At 51.3% G+C, this 24,888-nt stretch overlaps 1 protein-coding gene and 1 long non-coding RNA gene across 2 annotated transcripts in view; both read right to left on the bottom strand.

Moving 5' to 3' along the window:
* LOC310663275 overlaps window positions 1-24,888 on the bottom strand; it is a 97,708-nt gene that overhangs the window by 20,397 nt on the left and 52,423 nt on the right. The window lies entirely within an intron of this gene.
* The window catches only part of ZAN (zonadhesin), a 69,253-nt gene that overhangs the window by 13,231 nt on the left and 31,134 nt on the right, over window positions 1-24,888 (bottom strand). Inside the window, exons 15-27 of the mRNA XM_083409598.1 lie at window positions 22,861-23,041; window positions 21,017-21,131; window positions 20,735-20,829; window positions 18,555-18,731; window positions 14,268-14,470; window positions 13,716-13,860; window positions 12,388-12,632; window positions 11,100-11,264; window positions 9,886-10,013; window positions 8,107-8,378; window positions 5,755-5,963; window positions 4,070-4,214; window positions 1,766-2,016 (exon numbers count right to left, since the gene is read on the bottom strand). Of these exons, the coding sequence (XP_083265724.1) occupies window positions 1,766-2,016; window positions 4,070-4,214; window positions 5,755-5,963; window positions 8,107-8,378; window positions 9,886-10,013; window positions 11,100-11,264; window positions 12,388-12,632; window positions 13,716-13,860; window positions 14,268-14,470; window positions 18,555-18,731; window positions 20,735-20,829; window positions 21,017-21,131; window positions 22,861-23,041 (2,331 nt within the window). The remainder of the gene's footprint in view (window positions 1-1,765; window positions 2,017-4,069; window positions 4,215-5,754; window positions 5,964-8,106; window positions 8,379-9,885; window positions 10,014-11,099; window positions 11,265-12,387; window positions 12,633-13,715; window positions 13,861-14,267; window positions 14,471-18,554; window positions 18,732-20,734; window positions 20,830-21,016; window positions 21,132-22,860; window positions 23,042-24,888) is intronic.

Here is a 24,888-nt window from a genome sequence, read left to right as displayed (position 1 = left end):
GGTTCTTTTCTTTAGGTATATAAACTGTGTACATGAACTTTGTATACATGCTGAAAATTATATTATAATAAGCCTTGCGATGTAATATGATAACGTTTACCGATGTAACATGAGAACGTTAATAAATAAATAAAACTCGAAAGAATGGGCAATCAACAATGATCAAGGGGATGGAGCGAAGAAAAACCTTGCAGCGTTTGGGACTGCTTCGTTTAGAGAAAAGGCAGCCAAGAGGCCACATGATAGGAGTTCATAAAAATGATTCGCACAGAAACCAGATAGAGAAAGGTGTGTTTTTCCCTCCCTCTCTCATAACACTACAACACAGGTAGGCAAACTAAGGCCCCGGGGGCCGGATGCGGCCCAATCGCCTTCTAAATCCAGCCTGCAGACCGTCCGGGAATCAGCGTGTTTTTACATGAGTAGAATGTGTCCTTTTCTTTAAAATGCACCTCTGGGTTATTTGTGGGGCCTGCCTGGTGTTTTTACCGTATTTTTCGCTCTATAAGACACACTTTTCCCCCTCCTAAAAAGTAAGGGGAAATGTGTCTGCGTCTTATGAAGCGAATGCAGGCAGCGCAGCTATCCCAGAAGCCAGAACAGCAAGAGAGATCACTGCTTTCGCTGTGCAGCAATCCCTCTTGCTATTCTGACTTCTCTTCGCTGGAGAGGCGCTGCGCAGATTCAGAATATTTTTTTTTCTTGTTTTCCTCCTCTAAAATTAGAAGCGTCTTATGGTCTGGTGTGTCTTATAGAGCAAAAAATACGGTACATGAGTAGAATGTGTGCTTTTATTTAAAATGCATCACTGGGTTATTTGTGGGGCATAGGAATTCGTTCATTATTATTATTTTCCAAAATATAGTCTGGCCGCCCACAAGGTCTGAGGGACAGTGGACCAGCCCCCTGCTGAAAAAGTTTGCTGACCCCTGCACTATAACTTGTGGGCATCCCATTAAGCCGCATGTTGGACGATTTAGGACAGATAGTTAAACTACGGAACTCCCTGCCACCAACATAAAGGTAAAGGTAAAGGGACCCCTGACCATTAGGTCCAGTTGTGGCCCACTCTGGGGTTGTGGTGCTCATCTCGCTTTATTGGCCGAGGGAGCCGGTGTGCAGCTTCCGGGTCATGTGGCCAGCATGACTAAGCCGCTTCTGGCGAACCAGAGCAGCGCACGGAAACACCGTTTACCTTCCCGCTGGAGCGGTACCTATTTATCTACTTGCACTTTGACGTGCTTTCAAACTGCTAGGTTGGCAGGAGCAGGGACCGAGCAACGGGAGCTCACCCCGTCGCGAGGATTCGAACCGCCGACCTTCTGATCGGCAAGCCCTAGGCTCTGTGCTTTAACCCACAGCGCCACCCGCATCCCATTGCCACCAACATAGATGGCTTCAAAAGAGGACTGGGCAAATCCATGGAGGAGGCGAGGGCTATCAGTGGCTCCTAGCCAGCATCCTGTCCTCACAGTGGCCCCTCTCCTCCACGAATCTGATCCTCTTTTAAAGCCATCTAAGTTAGTGGCTCCAGTGGCAGGGAGTTCCACAGTTAAAGTCTGCACTGCGGAAAGATGGACTTCCTTTTATCTGTACGGAATAGTCCAACGTTCGGCTTCACGAATCCTCATACGGCATCAGTGTTTAAGAGCAGGGAGGAGGTGGAAATGAGAGTCCTCGTTTGCTCAGGGGACAAATGATCTGCAGGAGGGGACCCCCCCAAAAAAAGCCTCGCACGGTTTCCCGCGTCGTATGGGGCTCTCACCGCCATCTTCCTCCCCTGCAACAACTGGATGCTGTAGCCGTACACCTCGACGTAGACCTCGCGCAGGAAGGAGAAGCTCTGGAAAGGGAAGCGGCGGCGGTTCCTGCCCGCCACGGAGAGGGGTTCGAGAGACTCCGGAAGGTCAGCCAGGGTCCTGGTCAAGGTGTAAGTGGAGCGCCCCTGGAAGTGGTGGGCGAAGTTGTCAAAAGTGTTGTAGTGGGGGTCTCCGGAAATCACGCACTGGTGGAATCCTGGGAAGGAGGAGAGCCATGTTAGGAAAGTGAAAAGTTGCGGGCGAGCATTATGCACATGCTCAGAGGAAACGTCCTTACTGTGTCTCGAGGCCGAGCCTTTGCATTGCTATTTTTCAAATAATAATAATAATAATAATAATTTATTATTTATACCCCGCCCCTCTTGCTGGGTTTCCCCAGCCACTCTGGGCGGCTTCCAACAAAACACTTAAATACAATAACCTATTAAACATTAAAAGCTTCCCTAAACAGGGCTGCCTTCAGATGTCGTCTAAAAGTCAGGTAGTTGTTTATTTCCTTGACATCTGGTGGGAGGGTGTTCCACAGGGCGGGCGCCACCACCAAGAAGGCCCTCTGCCTGGTTCCCTGCTCCTTGGCTTCTCACAGTGAGGGAACCGCCAGACGGCCCTCGGCGCTGGACCTCAGTGTCCGGGCAGAAGGATGGAGGTGGAGACACTCCTTCAAAATGATAATTGGGGGTGGTGGAATGCAAAAATAAATTTAATACGACCAACTGATATCCCTAAACGTAAACCATATTTTATTATATAAGAACGAGCGCAGCCTTAATCTGCTGCCATCCAGGAATCTTGGACTGACATTCCCATCAGCCCCACCTGTACTTTTTCTCAAAAATCTGAAGCCCATATCACTGACAACCTTTCTGGGTGAATATCGGCAGGATTTTCAATTCCTGATAAATACAGTTTTCTCCCTCCGTAATAATGCCATGGCATTCTCAGAAACACCCATTCCTTCCAGAATCACAGCCCATTTTGACAAGGCCCCCATTGCAGGGGAGACTTCCCCACCATCTCTGCCAACCTCTGGGCACCTATGGATTCTCCTTGTTCTTGGCAACGCGGCATCTTTCTCAGCACCACCACCAGTGCCTTGTTAGGCTTTAGGTAAAGGGACCCCTGACCATTAGGTCCAGTCATGGCCGACTCTGGGGTTGTGGCGCTCATCTCACTTTACTGGCCGAGGGAGCCGGCATACAGCTTCCGGGTCACGTGGCCAGCAGGACTAAGCCGCTTCTGGCGAACCAGAGCAGCGCAGGGAAACGCCGTTTACCTTCCCGCCAGAGTGGTACCTATTTATCTACTTGCACTTTGATGTGCTTTAGAGCTGCTAGGTTGGCAGGAGCAGGGACCGAGCAACGGGAGCTCACCCCGTCGCGGGGATTCGAACCGCCAACCTTCTGATCGGCAAGCCCTAGGCTCTGTGGTTTAACCCACAGCGCCACCTGTGTCCCCATGACTTAGGCTTTAGGTCTGCACAATTAACACACAATAAACGCCCTAACGCAACATCACCACCGAAAAGAGAAACACGGATGTTGTGCTGCTTGGAAAGTGATGGGGAGAACTACTTGAAATGTGTGGGGTGAATGAATGATCAACGGGAAGACCAGCGGGTGCAGAATTCCGCAGCGAGACTCCTTACGGGGTCCTCGCTGCGAGATCACATTCACCCGGTGCTATACCAACTGCACTGGCTCCCAGTGGAGTACTGGGTCAGGTTTAAGGTGCTGGTTTTGACCTTTAAAGCCCTATGCGGCCTAGGATCCTCGTACCTATGGGACCGCCTCTCCCGGTATGCCCCACAGAGGACCTTAAGGAGGAGATAAGGGATGTTAGCGATAAAGGAGGCTGCCTGGGAGGGGGAGGTAAAAGCCCATGGATCCTCAGGATTTTTACATTGGGTCACCCCAAATTCACCATCAGATCCCATGTCTGTGGCCACAGCATGAACCACAAAAACCATACATCCACTCTTTTGTTCAGAATATTTTTTTCCTTGTTTTCCTCCTCTAATTCGTGTGTCTTATGGTCAGGTGCGTCTTAGGGAGCGAAAAATACGGTAGTCTCCAAGGACAGCCCCGGAGTAGAGTGTGTTGCGGTAGTCCAGCCTAGGCAGTTGCAGAACTACTTCCTTTCCCAACGGCTGGACCGACTGACCCTGCCTGGGTACTGCTGCTCTCCCAGTTCCCCCCCCCTCCGCCATCTCAGCCCCCCCCCCCCCGCTGTTGACTCCGCTTCCCACTCACTGTTTGGGCGGCAGTAGTGAAGCCCCGCGGTGCTGAGGGCGCACACGGACCCATCCAGGCACCGGAAGGACTGGCAGGTGATCTTCCCGTTCCCGACGCAGGTGCAGCGTTCGCGGCAATTGGCCGTCACCCAGGTTTCTCCAGGCTGCAAAGGCAGAGGGGAGGCAGTTAGGGGGCTGCGTCAAAACCCGTCCCCAACTCTGCAAGGCAGGTGTCAGGTACTGAGTGGAATAGTATCCAAAATGCAGCAGTCTGATTGGTCCCAGAACAATAGAATCCAGAATGCAGCAGTCTGATTGGCCCTAGAACAATAGGATTCAGAATGCAGCAGTCTGATTGGTCCTAGAACAATAGGATTCAGAATGCAGCAATCTTATTGGTCCCAAACAATAGGATTCAGAATGCAGCAATCTGATTGGTCCTAGAACAATAGGGTCCAGAATGCAGCAGTCTGATTGGCCCTAGAATTATAGGATTCAGAATGCAGCAGTCTGATTGGTCCCAGAACTATAGGATTCAGAATGCAGCAGTCTGATTGGTCCCAGAACTATAGGATTCAGAATGCAGCAGTCTGATTGGCCCTAGAACAATAGGATTCAGAATGCAGCAGTCCGATTGGTCTCAGAACAATAGGATTCAGAATGCAGCAGTCTGATTGGTCCTAGAACTATAGGATTCAGAATGCAGCAGTCTGATTGGTCCTAGAACAATAGGATTCAGAATGCAGCAGTCTGATTGGTCCTAGAACAATAGGATTCAGAATGCAGCAGTCTGATTGGTCCTAGAACTATAGGATTCAGAATGCAGCAGTCTGATTGGTCCTAGAACAATAGGACCCAGAATGCAGCAGTCTGATTGGTCCTAGAACAATAGGATTCAGAATGCAGCAATCTGATTGGTCCTAGAACTATAGGATTCAGAATGCAGCAGTCTGATTGGTCCTAGAACAATAGGACCCAGAATGCAGCAGTCTGATTGGTCCTAGAACTATAGGATTCAGAATGCAGCAGTCTGATTGGTCCTAGAACAATAGGATTCAGAATGCAGCAGTCTGATTGGTCCTAGAACAATAGGACCCAGAATGCAGCAGTCTGATTGGTCCTAAACAATAGGATTCGGAATGCAGCAATCTGATTGGTCCACAGGAGCCACCCAATCCAGCTCCAGGTGGGTGTGAATCCGCAACCTGATTGGCCTACAGGAGAATCCCGGAACTAGCCAATCACGTGCAGCCCATTGTGTAAATAATGTATATAAAGCAGACATTCTGGGGGAACTTCCGTTCCTCCTCACCACTATGAGCTGAATAAAGAGCATGAAATCCACTCTCGACTCCGAGTATATTTCAGTAGGTCATGCTTCTCCCATCGCCCAACAGAGGCTTGACCTCAAAACATCACGTTTAATAAATGATTTGCAGAAGCTATCATGAGAGTGGCAGCTTCTTCGTTATCTGGACTTCTTCATTATCTGGACTTCTTCGCCCGGGTTCTCTTAGGAGCATCAGCCCGACGGCAACCAAGCCACATGTTCCGGACTACTATTCCCATCAGCCCCAGACTCTAAATCTTAGGGTCCTGTGTTCGAGTCTCACACTGGGCAAAAGATTCCTGCGTTGCAACTCTTACAATTCCACGACTGCCGGCCGGCTGCTGTGACCGTGCTGGGAGTCCCCTTCCACTTACGTTGTAGTACTCGTTCTGGGTGCTCAGGCACCCGCAGTCCCGCATCAAGACGCAGCTGTCGTCGCTCAGCACGTAGCCCCGGTCGCAGGCGCACCCCTCCACGCAGGTCGTGGGGCGCTGGCAGCTGGCTGGGGCGTAGAGGTTGGAGCAGGTGGCCGGGCAGGGAGCGGAGCACTCGGTGTAGTGGCTGTGAGCCGGGCAGGGCAGGGCTGCAGGGGGAGGAAGGGGGAGGCGGGGAAGAGGAGACGGCGGCTGTTAGGAATAGAGGTATTTTCTACGCGTGGCAACAAAGGAAGAACATACAGCGTGGCTCTTTTAGGTGCTAGTAGGTCGCTTTCCCCCGCAATCTGCTGGGAGCATAAAAAAGCAGGGGTTTGCTCCTTACGTTGAGAGCACTCTTATACAGTGGTACCCCGCAAGATGAATGCCTCGGAAGACGAAAACCCGCTAGACGAAAGGGTTTTTCGTTTTCTGAGGTGCTTCGCAAGACGGATTTTCCTAAGAGCTTGCTTCGCTAGACGAAACAGCCCTGCCTCTCCTGTCATGGCGACGGTCGCACGCTCGCTTCCCTGCTCCTCCGGCTCCCTCCCACCTTCCGGCCGACCTTCCGACCTTCCCGCTGCCTCGCGCCGCTGCCCACCCCCCCTCGCGTGCTCCCCTCAGGAGCCGTTGCCGCCAGCAGCCAGCGCTGCAGCCGGAGTCGCGCTCCTGAGCCCCGCCGCCCTCCAGCAGCCGCGTCGCGCGGTGTCCACAAGGCGCGGGTGAGTCCAAGGACAGGCTGCGGCAGCTGCCCTGCTTCTCCCCACCCCTCCCCGCCATGGTGCTTCGCAAGACGAAAAAACTCGCTCTACGGAAAAACTCACAGAATGAATTAATTTCGTCTTGCGAGGCACCACTGTACTTTGGCTTTCCTCCCAAAGAACCCTGGGAACTGTAGTTTGTTCAGGGCGCTGATCTCACTGAGCTACAATTCCCAGCACCCTCAACAAAAAAAGTTTTATTGATTTATTGATTGAATGTATGCCCCTCCCTCAAAAAACACACACCCTGGAAACTATATTTTTTCAGGGGCGCTGAGCAAACCAAGCTACAATTCCCAGCGCCCACAACAATTTGATTGATTGATTGAGTTACAATTAAAAACATTGTTTCATCCAGTGATCTCAGGGGTGCCAGACACAGTATCCTTCAGCCCCCAGATATTTCCACATTTCCTTGGATTTCCCATGACTCTTAAAAGTGTTTTAATAGTGCTTTCAATGTATATGGGGCTGTGACCTTTAATAATACTATACCATCCACCAATGCCCAGGATCTACAATAGTAATTAAAAGTTGGTCCCGTGCAGCGAAAAAGGTCACCTGCCTCTTTAATTAAAAGATTCCTGCTTTCAGGTTCTGCTTCTACAATTGCTTCCGGCTGAGCTTGGCAGCGAGGGTTCTCCATGAGGAACCCCTTTAGCAGCTCATCAAACGGCCTTGAGCTTGCAAGCCTCTGGAACGAGGCCTCCTCACTGTTAGAATTCCTGCTCCATGATTGCAGTCATGGGATTGTTGTCTATCACATGACGGTATATGTTTTGACTCCAGGAGACAGGATGTTTGTGTTCCTGTGTTCCGTGAAGTGGGACTATTGTCCTTTTTTCTTTTTCTCTTTGCTCTCTGATGCTGCTAGAGAGAGAGGGAGCCATGTTGCAGTGCTCCGTGTGTGTTTATATGTAAATAAAGTACGTTAGCCAAAATGCTAGGGACGCGGGTGGCACTGTGCGTTAAACCACAGAGCCTAGGGCTTGCCGATCAGAAGGTCGGCGGTTCGAATCCCCGCAATGACGGGGTGAGCTCCCGTTGCTCGGTCCCTGCTCCTGCCCACCTAGCAGTTCGAAAGCACGTCAAAGCGCAAGTAGATAAATAGGTACCGCTCCGGCGGGAAGGTAAACGGCGTTTCCGTGCGCTGCTCTGGTTCACCAGAAGCAGCTTAGTCCTGCTGGCCACATGACCCAGAAGCTGTACGCCGGCTCCCTCGGCCAGTAAAGCGAGATGAGCGCCACAACCCCAGAGTCGGCCACGACTGGACCTAATGGTCAGGGGTCCCTTTACCTAATCAAAATGCTGAGTTGCTAAGGTCTGTCATGAAAGGACTGCGCAAACTCTGCGGATCCCTAAGCGTGCCGGTGTCGGTTGGCATCGGTCGCTGTGATGTTCGGGCTGAAGAAAGCTTTTGAAGCTCCCGATCGATCGACCAGGGGGGAGGGAACATGCCAGTTGGGCATGTGTCTCTGCCAGGGGTCCTACTCGAGTGTAGGCTGAACTCCTGACACTCAGTGTGAAGTGCTTTGGGGGGCCTTTGACTCACGGCAGAAGGTGCTGTTCCTCCACGAGATGCTGTCCACGCCTTGGCTCTTGCAGGCCTCCACGTAGGACTGGATGTTGTCGCAGAGCACTGAGGCCATGCCCTGGTACTCGCACATGTCGTACAGGCAGTTCTGGAAGAAGGGCTGGGGGTCGATGGTGCCGTGGCAGGCCTGGTACTTGGGCCCCAGGATCTCACGGCACTGGCCGCGAAGGCGCTCCATCTCCTGGGCCGAGCAGGGGGGCTCCAGGTCCTCGCGGTTGTCTGGCTGGCAGCTGGGGGCAGAAGGAGGGGGCGAGGGTGTTGCTTGTTCATTTTACAGAACCGTAGGGTTGGAAGGGACCCCCAAGGGCCATCTAGACCAACCCCCCCCCAGCAATGCAGGAATGACAGCTAAAGAATTTGAACCCCACCTATTCTCCCCCAAGGAGTTTAGGGGTTCTCCCCATTTTATTCTCACCCTGCAAGATGAGTAAGGCTGAGGGCGACTGGCTCCCAAGGTCCTCCAGGGAGCTTTACAGTGGCCATGGGGAGATTCGAACCCGGCTCCCTCCCAGGTCCTAGTCTGACCCTCTGACTGATGGGAGGGGGAAAGAACTGGTCTGCGAAGAACTTAACTCGCCTGCCATTAATCACACAACATAGATGATAATGTAGGGAAAAGCTTTCTGTCAAAGAATCATAGGGTTGTGGGCAGGGACCCCCAGCGGTCATCTAGTCCAACCCCCTGAAATGGAGGAATCGCAGCTAAAAAATCCCTTGCAGATGGCCGTCCACCCTCTACTTAAAGCAGAGAACCACCACCTTCCGAGGGTGTCTGAAAGTTCTTCCTAATGTCTAGTCGGAATCGCCTTCCTTGTAACTTTTAAGCAGGAAAAAACAAGCGTGATCCATCTTCCGTGTGTCATCCCTTCAGATTTTTGAAGGTGGCTATCCTATCCCCTCTCAGTCTACTGCTCTCTAGGCTAAAAATACCCAACTCCCCCCACTGTTCTTCATCAGGCCCTGGGTCACCTTGGTCGTCCTTGTGGCAGCCATTTTGTGTTTCGCCACTGCCACAGCGGCCATTTTGTGACTGTCGCCCGCGGCAACCTCCTCAAAACCCTCGCTGTGCACACGGGCCCTCAAAGGCAGCCCAAGGGAGTTAATAATAATAATAATAATAATAATAATAATAATAATAATAATAATAATTTTTATTTACACCCCGCCCATAGCTGTCAACTGTCCCTTATTTGGCGGGAAAGTCCCTTATCCCAGCGCTGTGTCCAGCTGCTGTCCCTTCTTGATGACGTCCCTTAAATTTCCCGGGTTTCAAAGGAAGCAGCTCCTCTCCCTCCCTCCCAGCCGGCCAGGGAGGAGGGAGGCTCCAGCTGTGTTGCTTGGCTGCGTTGCTCACCCAATAAGGAGTCTGAGAACGACTGGGGGGGTGGAGCTTCCATGCCTTGTGCCAATCAAATCAGCCGCGTTGCCTGGGGACTCGGCTTTGCTCAGCGCTTCCCAGCGGAGAGGGGACGGTGGTTTCCCTTGCTGCATCCCCTTTGCTGGGTTGCTGCGCTGTGGGAACCACCACTTGAGGCTTCGTTTGGCTGCTGGCTGGGCTTTCTGCCTTTGGCTTGGTCGAACATACCTGTGCTCTGAAAATCCCTTATTTTGGCTGCTGACCCCTTATTTTCGAGGCTGCTGGCCCCTTATTTTCAAATCTGTAAGTTGACAGCTATGACTCTGCGCTCCCCGGCCAGAGTGCTCTGGCCGCGCCATTGCACGCCCCTGCCTCCTCACCCTGGGTCAGCGTCTCCCGGTGCCTTCCAGCTGTTCCCAAACTGACTGGCGTTGGTGGCCAAGTGCCCGTTTGGCATCAGGAGGTCATCTCCGCTCTGGTTGTTGAAGCTGCCGCACATCCCACACACCTGGGGATGGGAAGGCGGAAGTTATGGTTTTTGTGCAGGACACCTTAAATCGGCAGGGAGAGGGAAAACCAACAGGGAGGCTCTCGGGGCGCAGGTGGGATCCAGAAACCATTTAGACTTGGATAGCTTTAAGGAGCAGGTTTTCACTGTGGTCTAAACCACAGAGCCTAGGGCCTGCCGATAGGAAGGTTGGCGGTTCGAATCCCCGCATTGACGGGGTGAGCTCCCGTTGCTGGGTCCCTGCTCCTGCCAACCTAGCAGTTCGAAAGCACTAAGTGCAAGTAGATAAATAGGTACCGCTCTGGCGGGACGGTAAACGCTGTTTCCGTGCGCTGCTCTGGTTTGCCAGAAGAGCCTAGTCATGCTGGCCACATGACCTGGAAAAACTGTCTGCGGACGAACGTCGGCTCCCTCGGCCAGTAAACCGAGATTAGCGCTGCAACCCCAGAGTCGTTTGCGACTGCACTTAAAAGAAAAAAGGTAAAGGACCCCTGACAGTTAACTTTCATGGGGCGGGGAATGGTGGGTTGAAAGAAAAAGTGCTTGGAAAAAGACTGGAAAAGTCTAAAGTGCAGAGGAAAATTTGCGTAGGTGCTCAGGATGATAAACAAAGCAAAACTGGTCAAAAAAGAGGGGGTATCAGAGGGGAAGGCTCCTTCTGGCCTGACTGTTATAGTCAGCGTGACCTTGACAGAAAGATAATAGGACGAGTTTAAACCAGCTGTACTCAGCTTCTCGGAATGTATATAACCCAAACAAGAACCTTCTTTCACACAGAGAAGAAACCTTCCAGAACCCTCTTGAATTAAGCAGAACAGGATGGATCTCTACACATCAGATCAATACTTTTTGGACGAAGAAATACAAACTGACACTGGGCGTGTAGGTGAGAACACAAGGACAGGGTGCTGGATCAGGCCCATGGCCCCTCTAGTCCAGCATCCTGTTCTCACAGTGGCCAACAAGATGCCCAGTCTGGGAAACCCGCACGCAGGATACAAGCACAAGAACAACTCTCCCTTCTTGGGCTTCCAGCAACTGGCTTTCGGAAGCAGAGAGCAGCGTTGCGGCTGAGTCGCCAGTTACCTTCTCAAAGTAAGTTCCAGGCAGCTGGATCTCCAGGTGATGGTTTCCGTCAAACTTGACCACCAGCCCGAAATCGGTCTCCAGGACCACGTAGATCCCGCTGGTGGTGATGGAGACGCCAGGAATGCGGCCCTCCACGGGGGTCCGGACACGTTGGCCATCTATCTGTGGCGAGACGAGAGATCGAGGTGGAACGAGGCTGTCTTCATTCATTCATTCATTCCATCCATCTATATCCCATCTCTCCACCACCCAATAATATGTTTAATCCCCTTTTGAAGCACCTTTTAAAGCAGGGATGCAGGTGGCACTGTGGGTTAAACCACAGAGCCTAGGGCTTGCCGATCAGAAGGTCGGCGGTTCGAATCCCCGCAATGACGGGGTGAGCTCCCGTTGCTCAGTCCCTGCTCCTGCCAACCTAGCAGTTCGAAAGCACGTCAAAGTGCAAGTAGATAAATAGGTACCACTCCGGCGGGAAGGTAAACAGCGTTTCCGTGTGCTGCTCTGGTTCGCCAGAAGTGGCTTAGTCATGCTGGCCACATGGCCCAGAAGCTGCACGCCGGCTCCCTCAGCCAATAAAGCGAGATGAGCGTCTCTAAGGTGCTACTGGATGGAATTGTTTTATTTGTTTCGACTATGGCAGACCAACATGGGACACAGGTGGCGCTGTGGGTTAAACCACAGAGCCTAGGGCTTGCCAATCAGAAGGTCGGCGGTTCGAATCCCCGCAATGACGGGGTGAGCTCCTGTTGCTCGGTCCCTGATCCTAGCAACCTAGCAGTTCGAAAGCACACCAGTACAAGTAGACAAATAGGTAGCAGGAAGGTAAACGGCGTTTCCGTGCTCTGCTCTGGTTCGCCAGAAGTGGCTTAGTCATGCTGGCCACATGGCCCAGAAGCTGCACGCTGGCTCCCTCAGCCAATAAAGCGAGATGAGCGCCACAACCGCAGAGTCGGCCGCGACTGGACCTAACGGTCAGGAGTCCTTTTACCCTTTACCTTTATATCCCATCTCCCCACCACCCAAGAATTTGTTTAATCCCCTTTTAAAGCCATCTAGGTTTGGAGTCATCACTGCACTGCCTCTTGTGGCAGGGAGTTCCATAGTTTAGCTATGCGCTGTGTGAAGAATGAATTTTTTTTTTTACCTGTCCTGAACCTTCCGACGTTCGACATCCTCCACAGGAGCCCTCCCTGCCCCCCATATAAAGAAGGCAACCTTGCAGACACACCCCACCCCGCAAACGACCTCTGCTTCTGCCCTCCTGCGTTCGGGCAAGATCCCTTACCAGCACCCGCCGACTTTTCTGCAGGGTGACTGTGGCTCCGGCAACCTCCACGTTCACGAGGCGGAGGTAGGAGGCTTCGGGCTGGCCCCGCTCCTCGTTTTTGGCGGTGATGTTGAAGGCCGGGAGACGGGGGTCGGCGTGGCACAGCGTCACCAAGGTGTACGTGCAGGTGCCCATGAAGGAGACCATGGTGCCATCGAAAGTGTAGTAGTGGGGGTCGCCGGCCACGTGGCAGGCAGCCACTCCTGGAGGACAAAGGGAGGGGGGTCAGGGCAACCAGGCGTCGGACCCCTTCTCTTATTATGTTTATCTGTATTATTTAGAGAATGCACAGCTGATGAAGCCCAGCAAGGCAAAACAAGGTATTATTCCAGGAATCCTTGTCTTAAGTTCTTTCGTCTGATACCTGCATGCAGCAACTATACTTTGCAAAGGCATATGTGGAACATTACAAAGAACAAGTCCATTTTCTGCAGGTACTGCTTCTTAAAGTTGTCGCGTCTGACACTTGTATTCGTAAAGACGTACGTGGAACACAAAAAAGCTTCGTATTGATGCTTTTGAATTCTGGTGCTGGAGGAGACTCTTGAGAGTCCCGTGGACTGCAAGGAGATCCAACCTCTCCATTCTGAAGGAAACCAGCCCTGAGTGCTCACTGGAAGGACCGATCCTGAAGCTGAGGCTCCAAGACTTTGGCCACCTCAGGAGAAGAGAAGACTCCCTGGAAAAGACCCTGATGTTGGGAAAGATGGAGGGCCCAAGGAGAAGGGGAGGACGGAGGACGAGATGGTGGGACAGTGTTCTCGAATCTACCAGCATGAGTTTGACCAAATTGCGGGAGGCAGTGGAAGACAGGAGTGCCTGGCGTGCTCTGGTCCAGGGGGTCACGAAGAGGCGGACACCACTAAACGACTAAACAACAACAACAGATACTATCTTTCCTTTCCTGTTCACTGCCTGTTTATGACCTTCGGGGTTTGCTAAATGCATTCCTCCTTGATTCCTGTTTTATTTAGACTGAACATGTATGCATACTCCAAGTAGTCTTTGTAGTTAAAATGATTTCTCTGATCTAACTTAGTCCCACGTGGTAGGTTTTTTTGAAATGCTCAGAGGAAATCTGATTGGTTCTTACGAACACTGTGTAAAAAGTTCTTTTGTGAATAAAACGACCTGGGCCAGGGTGTGACGGATTATTATTGGCACTTCCTCCCAGAGTCTTGCTGGCCAAGCCTCGTGTGTATTTTATTAATCAGGGTCCAATCCTTCCTTTGCCTTCGGAACGCAACACTCTGGGAAGGAGGCCAGGAGAGAAAAGGGGTTCTTACCGGTGTCTTGGCAACCCAGGAGCCCCTCAACGGGCTGGCACTCCTGGACGGGGCTGCAGCTCCACTCCTCGCAGGTGATATTGTTGAGAGGCGCACAGGTACAGCGCTGGGTGCAGTTGCTGTTCCCCATCCAGCTCTCACCAACCTGAGGAACAGGGAGGGGGGAGGGCAGTGAGGAAAGGACCCAGGTGTCCTGCTGTGAACCCCACCCACCGCCCTTCCCCACCCTGAGGAGCACCCAAGAACCTTCACTTCCAGGACCCTGGAGCAGGTTACACGAAGGATCCCCTGGGTAAGAACAGGTGGATCACTGCTTGTGGTTCTGGATCCTACAGGGTGGTGACCCAAAAATGGGTATTTTGGGGAGAAGGGATGCTTGTCTGCCTTGCTTATGCCACTCGCTAAAGCACCATGAGATGAAGGAAGCCAGGAAGAACAGGCCTCTCTTTTCACAAAACCCAGGAATCTTGGGTCGTCTGGAGGAGGCCAACCCCTCTGTCCCCCTCCCTCTCACCAGAAGGTACGGCCCGCTTGGGTCCCCCCACTTCTCACCGGATGGTACTGGCCGCCGGGGTCTGTGCAGCCACACTGGTCCAGGGGGACACATTGATCTCCGCTGAGGACGAAGCCCTCATTGCAGACGCAGCCCTCCACGCAGGGCAGGTTGCAGCTGTTCCGGGAGGGGGGCTCCGTGCAGGTGGCAGGGCAGGCTGGGCCACAAGATGTGTAGTTGCTGCCAGCAGGGCAGTTCAGGGCTGGAGGAAGGAAGGAAGGAAGGAAGGAAGGAAGGAAGGAAGGAAGAAAGAAAGAAAGATTGAATAAAGCAATGATATTGTCCTCCTTTGAGAAACACATACCTGGACTTGTTTTGATTAATGTCTGAAGGAGACTGTGGATATTTAATTAGAAAAAGTCTTAATAATTATTCATCAAGGAAACAGCTTATAAGAAGTAGCGTATTTTTCGCTCTATAAGACGCACCAGACCACAAGACGCACCTAGTTTTTGGAGGAGGAAAACAAGAAAAAAAATATTCTGAATCTTAGAAGCCAGAACAGCAAGAGGGATCGCTGCGCAGTGAAAGCAGCAATCCCTCTTGCTGTTCTGGCTTCTGTGATAGCTGCGCAGCCTGCATTCACTCCATAGGACGCACACACATTTCCCCTTACTTTTTAGGAGGGAAAAAGTGAGTCTTATAGAGCAAAAAATACGTTAAATAATGAGGCCAGATACAGGATAAAGGAAGTCTTTTATTTGATTGTTTGTATTGTGGTATGTTATGCTTATTGTATGTTACGTTCACGCTTAATGAGGGTGGATTTCTGTATGGGGGGTGGGGGGTTTATGTTATGTTGTAAATAAAATTTCCAATTAAAAAATTATTAAATAATAAAAAAAGAGAACAAGAGTTCATTTATTTATTTTGCAACTCCAGCTCATTTTATTGCTTCCTGTTCCCCACTAACTCCACTAACATCGAACAGGAAGCAATAGAGCAGTTCGAACCTACAAACAAGAAGCTTTTGATCAAAGGCACAGTAGCCCTTGAAGTCTTTCAATGGTGCTTTGCTGATCTAAGCAAAGTCCGACACGGCACTTGGGCGATATGGCCGAAAACAAATAAAGAAAAGCTACGAATAAGGTCCCAAGGAGCAGCGGGGACACACGGAAGGTGTATCCAGAAGATACCACTGGTGCCACCTGTCAGGGAGAGGCAAACGGGAAAAGATGAAAGGACAGAAACCAGCAGTTTAGAGAGCCTAAAGAGATTATCAGCAGCTTGTCGTCTGACAGTCAGTCTGACGTAGAGGAGGAGGAGGATGAGCCAGGGACAAGTCATGCTGTACACAGAGGAAGTAAGGGGAGGAGTTTTCGCAGACTTGCATGCTGGGTGCGGAAAAGGAGTAAGATTAGAGGGAGCAACTGCGCACAAGGGGAAGGAGGCTAATGGAAACGCTGGAGATGTACGTTTGAACTTTGTCAAATAAATCAATTGTTTGGAACTGGCTGGGAGCCCAGAGTCTTATCTATGGCCAGCTGGACAGCACTAAGCCTCTGACACCACCATTTAGAAAACGGTAGCATGGTGGGCTCTGTGGTGCCTTTGTGATTTGCTGTCATCTTAGCTCATTGTATAAGAATATGAGAAGAGCGCGCAGGATCACACCAAAGAGGGCCCATTTAGTCCAGTTCTCACAGTGGCCAACCAGGTGCCCCTGTTAGTCTGGCAGCCACAGCCCAGCAGCCAAAAATTCTGCATTCTCCGGGGCCTGGGAACCCGATCACAGCGACTGGGCCCCATAACCAGATGTGTGTACGGCCCCTTCGCGTACGCAGAGTCCGAAGGAGAAACCTGCAAGCAGGAATCTGGGCTCAAGAGCCCTCTCCCCTGTAGTGATCAGGTGGGATTGCTATGAGGAATTATGAAATATGGAGCAAGCCATTGTGACCGCGATGAAAGCATGACGTTGACTGGGTTTGATTCATTGACAATAATTTCTGATCAAATCCCACAAACCTCTGCACCTCTGCCATTTGCTATTTCTCTGCCTGACAGGCAGGTATAAGCATTATGAAACACAGACTGGTTGCTTCACCAGGCATCCTGAGCTATAAAGATAGGAGGTAACTTTGATCTAGTTTGTTAATCTTTAGGTAGATCTTAGGGGCCAGGAAGAGAGTTCACAAGGAGATGGTAAATACTGCCATCCTGTCTCTCCTGTTTATGACATCCGGGGTTTTGCTGAATGCAATCCTCCTTTTTAGTCCTGTTTTATTTACCCCAGAATGTATGCATGCTCAAATTAGCTCTTTGTAGTTTTAACTTTAGGGACGCGTGTGGCGCTGTGCGTTAAAGCCTCAGTGCCTAGGGCTTGCCGATCGAAAGGTCGGCAGTTCGAATCCCTGCGGCGGGGTGCGCTCCCTTCGTTCGGTCCCAGCGCCTGCCAACCTAGCAGTTCGAAAGCACCCCTGGGTGCAAGTAGATAAATAGGGACCGCTTACTAGCGGGAAGGTAAACGGCGTTTCCGTGTGCGGCTCTGGCTCGCCAGAGCAGCGATGTCACGCTGGCCACCTGACCCGGAAGTGTCTTCGGACAGCGCTGGCTCCCAGCCTATAGAGTGAGATGAGCGCACAACCCTAGAGTCTGTCAAGACTGGCCCGTACGGGCAGGGGTACCTTTACCTTTACCTTAGTTTTAACTTTAACTTTGTCCCACGTGGTGTGTTTTTTGAAATGCTCAGAGGAAATTTGATTGGTTCTCACGAACACTGTAAAAAGTTCTTTTGTGAATAAAACGACCTGGGCCGAGGGGTGGACAGGATTATTATGATTGGCACCTCCTCCATGAGTCTTGCTGGTCAAGCCTCGTGTGTATTCTATTAGTCAGAGTCCAGTCCTTCCTTGCTTTTGGAACGCAACACTCCCCTTCGGTTTCCAGCAACTGGGATTCAGAAATATGGCTGGTTACAACTGAGGAGGGAAGTCGAGCCATTGCGACCAGCAGCCACTGTTCACCCTCTCCTCCTCTGTGAATAGGTCCATTCCTCCTTTAAAGCCACCCGAGTTGGTGGCCATGCCTGCCTCCTGTGGCAGGGAGTTCCACAGTTCAACTATGAATGATCTGCTTTCCTGAACCTGCTTGCAGGTAACCTATGGGTGGTCATGGCTTGACTACTGTAATTTGCTCTACGTGGGGCTGCCCTTGAAGCTGTCCCAGAAACTCCAGCAGGTGCAGAATGCTGCAGCGAGGCTCCTCACAGGGTCTCTGCCATGGGAGCATATTCACCCAGTGCTTTTCCAGCTGCATTGGCTCCCAGTGGAGTACAGGGTCAGATTTAAGGTGCTGTTTTTGACTTTTAAAGCCCTTCACGGCCTAGGACCCTCGTACCTACGGGACCGCCTCTCCTGGTATGCCCCACGGAGGACCTTAAGGTCCATATATAGCAACACCCTAGAGGTCCCGGGCCCTAAGGAAGTCAGATTAGCCTCAACCAGAGCCAGGGCCTTTTCAGTACTGGCCCCGGCTTGGTGGAACGCTCTGCCTCATGAGACCAGGGCCCTGCGGGATCTGATTTCTTTCCGCAGGGCCTGTAAGACAGAGTTGTTCCGCCTGGCCTTTGGCTTGGAATCAGTTTGATTCCCTCCCCCTCTTTCCTTTTCCTTTCTCCTCCTATGAAGAGATTGCTCCCTAATTGTTTTCATGTTGTATCTTCATCTTTTAAATTGCATTTTAATCAACTTGTTTTTATTATTCGTTGTTAGCCGCCCTGAGCCCGGTCTTGGCTGGGGAGGGCGGGGTGTAAATTAAAAAATATTATTACAGTGGTGCCCCGCAAGACGAATGCCTCGCAAGACGGAAAACCCGCTAGACGAAAGGGTTTTCCGTTTTGGAGGTGCTTCGCAAAACGAATTTGCTATGGGCTTGCTTCGCAAGACGAAAATGTCTTGCGAGTTCCTGCGGGGTTCCCCCCCCCCTTTTTCCCAAGCTGCTAAGCCACTTAACAGCTGATCGCTAAGCCGCTTAACAGCTAATCGCTAAGCCGCTTAACAGCTGATCGCTAAGCCGCTTAACAGCTGATCCACTAAGCCCGCTAAGCCGCTAATAGCCTTTTAGCAGCTAATCCGCTAATCCCTTAAGCCTTTAATAGCCGCTAATAGCCGCTAAACCGCTAATAGCGCTAATCCGCTAAGCCGCTAATGGGCTTGCTTCGCAAGACGGAAAAAAACCGCAAGACGAAGAGACTCGCGGAACGGATTCTTTTAGTCTTGCGAGGCACCACTGTATTATTATTATTATTATTATTATTATTATTATATGTAAATGAGAGAAATAATTACGGCAGAAGGTGCTGTTCCTCCAGGCGATGGGAATTCCGGCTTGGGCACACCTATCGGCGTAGGACTGCAGGGCGAAGCAGAGAGAGCCTGTGTCCCCATCGGTGCCACAGAGATCGTACACGCAGTTCTGAAACGCCCCCTCGGGGGGAACCTTGTTGTGGCATGGGGCAAACGGACCTAGAGCGAGGAAGGAGAGTTAATGAGCAAAGATCCCACACTGGGGGGCAGGAAGGCTACTGTAAGTTCCCCAAGAGTCCGTGCTTCCCTTGCAGAGAACCCAGGTATCATAGTTGGAAGGGTACTCGAAGGTCCTCTAGTCCAGCCCCCTGAAATGAGGGAATTACACCTGACAAATCCAACCTCTGCTTAAAACCCTCCAACGAAGGAGAGCCCCACCATCTTTCCAGAGCATCCGTTTTTGCTGCTCAACTTGTGACGGCCTGGGAATCTGATTCAGAGGCTGAACCGGAGGAATCCCAGCCTGCACAGGAGTCCACACCTCCAGGGCCAGCTGAGCCGGGGCAGGGGCTTGAGCCTGAAGCGCCCTCACCTGTGCCGGATCCTCAGGAGCAGGCACCAGGTGATTCCACTCTGGCTCCTGAGGTGATGGAGGACCCATTGCCTGCAGGTGCTCCACTCTCAGCCCCGTCAGGGGAAGCTGAGGTTGCCTCTGGGTCCGGTAGCCCTCCAGCCTCTCCTGAGCTGCAGAGGCTCAGGGCAGAGAGGCGGAGGGAACTAAGTTCTCGCAGGAGGAGGGCTTGCCTCCAGGCCAGGAGAGGCGAGTCACCTGTGGGCTGGGACCGCCCTATGCCTCAGGGCAGATAAAGGCCAGTCAGCCCAGTCCCAGGCTACGGGAGCAACATTGCTGGTAACCTGTTTCTGCCGGCACCCTGACCACGCCTGGCTCCTCGCTTTGGACCTCACTTCGCATCTGACGGACAGCCTCCTTACCCTCGACCTAGGACCGGACTCAGACCATGCCGCACTGTACCCCCCCCCCCGGGACCAGCACAGAACTTCTCTCCCCATCAGAACGTCCTTCCTACAGTTTAGTCAAAATCTCATTTCCTGCAATTTGAATCCATTAGTTCGGGTCCTACCCTCTGGAGCAGCAGAAAGCAAGCTTTCTCCATCTTCCGCCTCTCCTGGTATGCCCTGCGGAGGACCTTAAGGTCCACAAATGACAACATTTTGGAGGTCCCAAGTCGCAAGGTGGTTAGGTTGGTCTCAACTAGGGCCAGGGCCTTTTCAGCACTGGCCCCAACGTGGTGGAACGCTCTGTCCCAAGAGACCAGGGCCCTGCGGGACTTGACATCTTTCCGCAGGGCCTGCAAGACAGAGCTGTTCCGCCTGGCCTTTGGTTTGGACTCAGTCTGACCCTTATGTTTCCCTCCCCTTACAGTCTTGATCTATGGGCTACTTTTAAAATGAGGCTGCATTTTAAACTGCATTTTAATCTGTATTTTAAATTGGGTCCCCCCCCTGTTATGTTTTTATTGTGATTTTACTGGTGTTAGCCACCCTGAGCTTGGTACCAAAAATAATAATCATATAATAACATTTTAAAAAATGCATTCGCAGGGGAAACGCTTGGAAAAATGTGTACACTGGTCAAAAATGCATGCAAAACATTGTCTGTTAGTTACTCTTACCAAAAAGGAAAACAGTAAGTTTAATATCCGTAACAAAAGGAAGAAGTCACACCAAAATGCGGGCAAATTTTCAAGAGGATTAAACAAAAGCTGCTGAGGAGAGACGAAGATTGCAAAACCAAGAAACACAGAGAATATAGAATCATAGACTCATAGAGTTGGAAGAGACCCCAAGGGCCATTGAGTCCAACCCCCTGCCAAGCAGGAAACACCATCAGAGCACTCCTGACATATGGTTGTCAAGCCTCTGCTTAAAGACCTCCAAAGAAGGAGACTCCACCACACTCCTTGGCAGCAAATTCCACTGTCAAACAGCTCTTACTGTCAGGAAGTTCTTCCTAATGTTTAGGTGGAATCTTCTTTCTTGTGGTTTGGATCCATTGCTCCGTGTCCGCTTCTCTGGAGCAGCAGAAAACAACCTTTCTCCCTCCTCTATGTGACATCCTTTTATATATTTGGACATGGCTACAGAAATGGACTTATCTGTCCATCTTTAACAGGCTCCTCTCCAGGGAACCCAAATCTCACCTTGAGGGTCTGTGAGGATCCCGCAACTTGTAGGTTTCTTCGCATCTTCCTCAATGTCCTTGTCACACTCTCCTGGGTCTCCTGAGTTGGTGCAGCTGTGAAATGGGCACATCAGAGGAGAGGGGGCTTCCTGGCATTTGCATTGCAGAAGATCTATCTATCCTTACCCTCTCTTGTCAGCCACCTCCCTCACACACCTTGTCTGTGACCCGCTTTCCCCAGCCAATGACCTGGAAATTAAAATGTGGCCCTGGACTTTAGTTCGGACTGTGGCGGACTCACCCTGGGTCCGTGGCGCCCGGGACCTGCCAGCTCTCGCCCAGCTTGTTCACATCGTTTCCGGCTGAGGTGCCGTCCGGCATGAGATTGTCGTCAGAAGGTTGTCCGTTGTAATTCCCTGGAAAAAGAAGAATGCGCAGTGAGGGGCGCAAGGGTGAGAAGAGCTCCCTTCAAAAGAACCATACGTTTAAAACACTATAATTGAGGTTGAATCCTGACAAGACAGAAGTACTGTTTTGGGGGGACAGGAGGGGGCGGCTGTGGGGAACTCCCTGGTCCTGAGTGGGGCAACTGTGTCCCCAAAGGACCAGGTGCGCAGCCTGGGAGTCATTCTGGACTCACCGCTGTCCATGGAGGCACAGGTCAGTTCCGTGTCCAGGGCAGCTGTCTGCCAGCTTCATCTGGTACGCAGGATGAGACCCTACCTGCCCGCGGACTGTCTGGCCAGAGTGGTGCATGCTCTGGTTATCTCTCGCTTGGACTACTGCCATGCGCTCTACGTGGGTCTACCTTTGAAGGTGACCCGGAAACTGCAATTAATCCAGAATGTGGCAGCCAGACTGGTGACTGGGAGCAGCTGCCGAGCCCACATAACACCGGTCTGGAAATACCTACATTGGCTCCCAGTACGTTTGTGAGCACAATTCAAAGTGTTGGTGCTGACCTTTAAAGCCCTAAACGCCCTCAGCCCAGTATACCTGAAGGAGCGTCTCCACCCCCATCGTTCTGCCCGGACACTGAGGTCCAGCACCGAGGGCCTTCTGGCGGTTCCCTCCCTGCGAGAAGTGAGGTTGCAGGGAACCAGGCAGAGGGCCTTCTCGGTGGTGGGGCCCGCCCTGTGGAACGCCCTCCCTTCAGATGTGAAGGAAATAAGCAGCTATCCTATCTTTAAAAGACATCTGAAGGCAGCCCTGTTTAGGGAGGCTTTTAATATTTAATGCTGTACTGTTTTTAACACTCGATTGGGAGCTGCCCAGAGTGGCTGGGGAAACTCAGCCAGATGGGCGGGGTATAATAATAATAATAATAATAATAATAATAATAATAATGCCAATCATGGCTTCCCCCAAAGGATTCTGGGAGCTGTGCTTGCTTAGGCGCTACAATTCCCAGAGCGGCTTAACAATCTGCAAGGGGAAAGCGTGTGTGTGTGTGTGTGTGTGTGTCCTAATGAGGCTCAGCACCCTCAACAGACTACATCTCCCAGAATTCCCTGGGGGAAGCCGTGACAGTTTAAAGTGGTATTATCAGGGAAGGAATGGAAAACAAATCTCCTGGCATCTTAATGCTGTTATTTAAAACCAGAGTACAAGGACTGCTTTTGGGACGCTGCACACAGTTCTGGCCGCACAAAGGGGCATTGGAAAAGGTTCAGAAAGGGGCAGCCGAAATGATCCCCACAGAGCAAAAATTCCCAGAGTTTCCTGGTGTTATGTACTGAGTTGAATAGAATCCAAAATGCAGCAGTCTGATTGGTCCTAGAACAATAGGATCCAGAATGCAGCAGTCTGATTGGTCCTAGAACAATAGGGTCCAGAATGCAGCAGTCTGATTGGTTCTAGGTCAATAGGGTCCAGAATGCAGCAGTCTGATTGGTCCTAGAACAATAGGGTCCAGAATGCAGCAGTCTGATTGGTCCTAGAACAATAGGATTCAGAATGCAGCAGTCTGATTGGTCCACCCAATCCAGCTCCAGGTAGAAGTGAATCCACAACCTGATTGGCCTACAGGAGAATCCTGGAACAGTGGACAGCTGTGATTGTGAAACCCCTTTCCTGATCCCGCTCCCATCCTGGGGGGTCTGTTCCCCCCGCCCCCAGCCGCCCACCCTGTCCCATTCTGCTCACCACAGAGGCCGCAGAGCTTTCCAAAGTAGGCCTCGGGGACGGAGACTTCTGCGTGGTGGTTCCCGTCAAAGCGCACCCAGAGGCCGAAGTCCGCCTGGACCAGGACGAAGGTGCCGCTCAGGCGCACGGACACTCGTCCAGCGGCCAGGGAAACGGGCAACGTAACACGCTGGCCGTCCACCTGCGTTGGAGAGAGAGAGAGAGAGAGGCTGAGAGGAGCCATCAAAGTGCCAGTGGCGGCGGACGGTGGATAGAGTCCGGATATTGCGGGTGGGAAGTGAGAGCTGGACCATCATGAAGGCTGATCGCCGAAGAATGGATGCTTTTGAATTCTGGTGCTGGAGGAGACTCTTGAGAGTCCCATGGACTGCAAGAAGATCCAACCTCTCCATTCTGAAGGAAATCAGCCCTGAGTGCTCACTGGAAGGACAGATCCTGAAGCTGAGGCTCCAAGACTTTGGCCCCCTCATGGGAAGAGAAGATTCCCTGGAAAAGACCCTGATGTTGGGAAAGATGGAGGGCACAAGGAGAAGGGGACGACAGAGGACGAGATGGTGGGACAGTGTCCTCGAAGCTATGGACATGAGTTTGACCAAACTGCGGGAGGCAGTGGAAGACAGGAGTGCCTGGCGTGCTCTGGTCCAGGGGGTCACGAAGAGGCGGACACGACTAAACGACAACAACAACATCATTGCGGGTGGGGAGGGTCACAGCAACGCTTCTCAACCCCAGTTGCTGGAAACCACAGGAATCGTAGAATTGTGGCGTTTGAAGGGGCCACTGGGGTCATCTAGTCCACCCCCCACCATGCAGGAATCTTTTGCCCAATATGCTGCTCGAACCCAGGACCCGGAGATGAAGAGTCTCGTGCTGAGCCAGCTGAGCTGTCCCAGGGCTGAGGAGGGGAGAGCGGCTCTTGTTTTCTAATATTAATTTATAATATAAATATATTATAATTATTAATAACAACAATTTATTTATATCCTGCCCATCTGGCTGGGTTTCCCCAGCCACTCTGGGCGGCTTCCAACCGAACATTAAAAACAATACAGCGTCAGACATTAAAAACTTCCCTAAACAGGGCCGCTTTCAGTTGTCTTTTAAAAGTAAGATGATAGATAGATAGATAGATGATAGATAGATAGATAGATAGATAGATAGATGATAGATAGATAGATAGATGATAGATAGATAGATAGATAGATAGATAGATAGATAGATAGATATAGATAGATAGATAAACAACTACCTGACATTTAGAAGACATCTGAAGGCAGCCCTGTTCAGGGAAGTTTTTAATGTGTGACATTTTGATGTATTTTTAATCTTTATTGGAAGCCGCCCAGAGTGGCTGGGGAAACCCAGCCAGGTGGGTGGGGTACAAATAATAAATTATTATTATTATTATTATTATTATTATTATTATTATTACTACTACTACTACTACTACAACAACAATTTTATTATTTATACCCTGCCCATCTGGCTGGGTTCCCCCAGCCACTCTAGGTGGCTCCCAACAGAGGACTAAAAACAGAATAAAACTTCAAACATTAAAAACATCTCTAAAGAGGGCTGCCTTCAGATGTCTTCTAAAAGTCTGTAGTTGTTTATTTCCTTGACATCTGATGGGAGGGCGTTCCACAGGGCGGGCACCACCACCGAGAAGGCCCTGTGCCTGGTTCCCTGTAACCTCGCTTCTCACAGGAAGGGAACCGCCAGAAGGCCCTCAGAGCTGGACCTCAGTGTCCGGGCTGAACGATGGGGGTGGAGACGCTCCTTCAGGTCTACTGGGCCTTTGAGGCTGTTTAGGGCTTTCAAGGTCAGCGCCCAAACTTTGAATTGTGCTCGGAAACGTACTGGGAACCAATGTAGGTCTTTCATGACCGGTGTTACAGTGGTACCTCGGGTTGTATGCGCTTCAGGTACATACGCTTCAGGTTACAGACTCCGCTAACCCAGAAATACTGCTTCAGGTTAAGAACTTTGCTTCAGGATGAGTACAGAAATCATGCTCCGGCGGTGCGG

Source organism: Podarcis tiliguerta (assembly GCF_965153285.1).
Source record: "Podarcis tiliguerta genome assembly, chromosome: 13".
Lineage (NCBI taxonomy): Eukaryota > Metazoa > Chordata > Lepidosauria > Squamata > Lacertidae > Podarcis > Podarcis tiliguerta.
The sequence above is the reverse complement of the archived record's forward strand: the minus strand, read 5'-3'. Positions and strand labels throughout refer to the sequence as shown.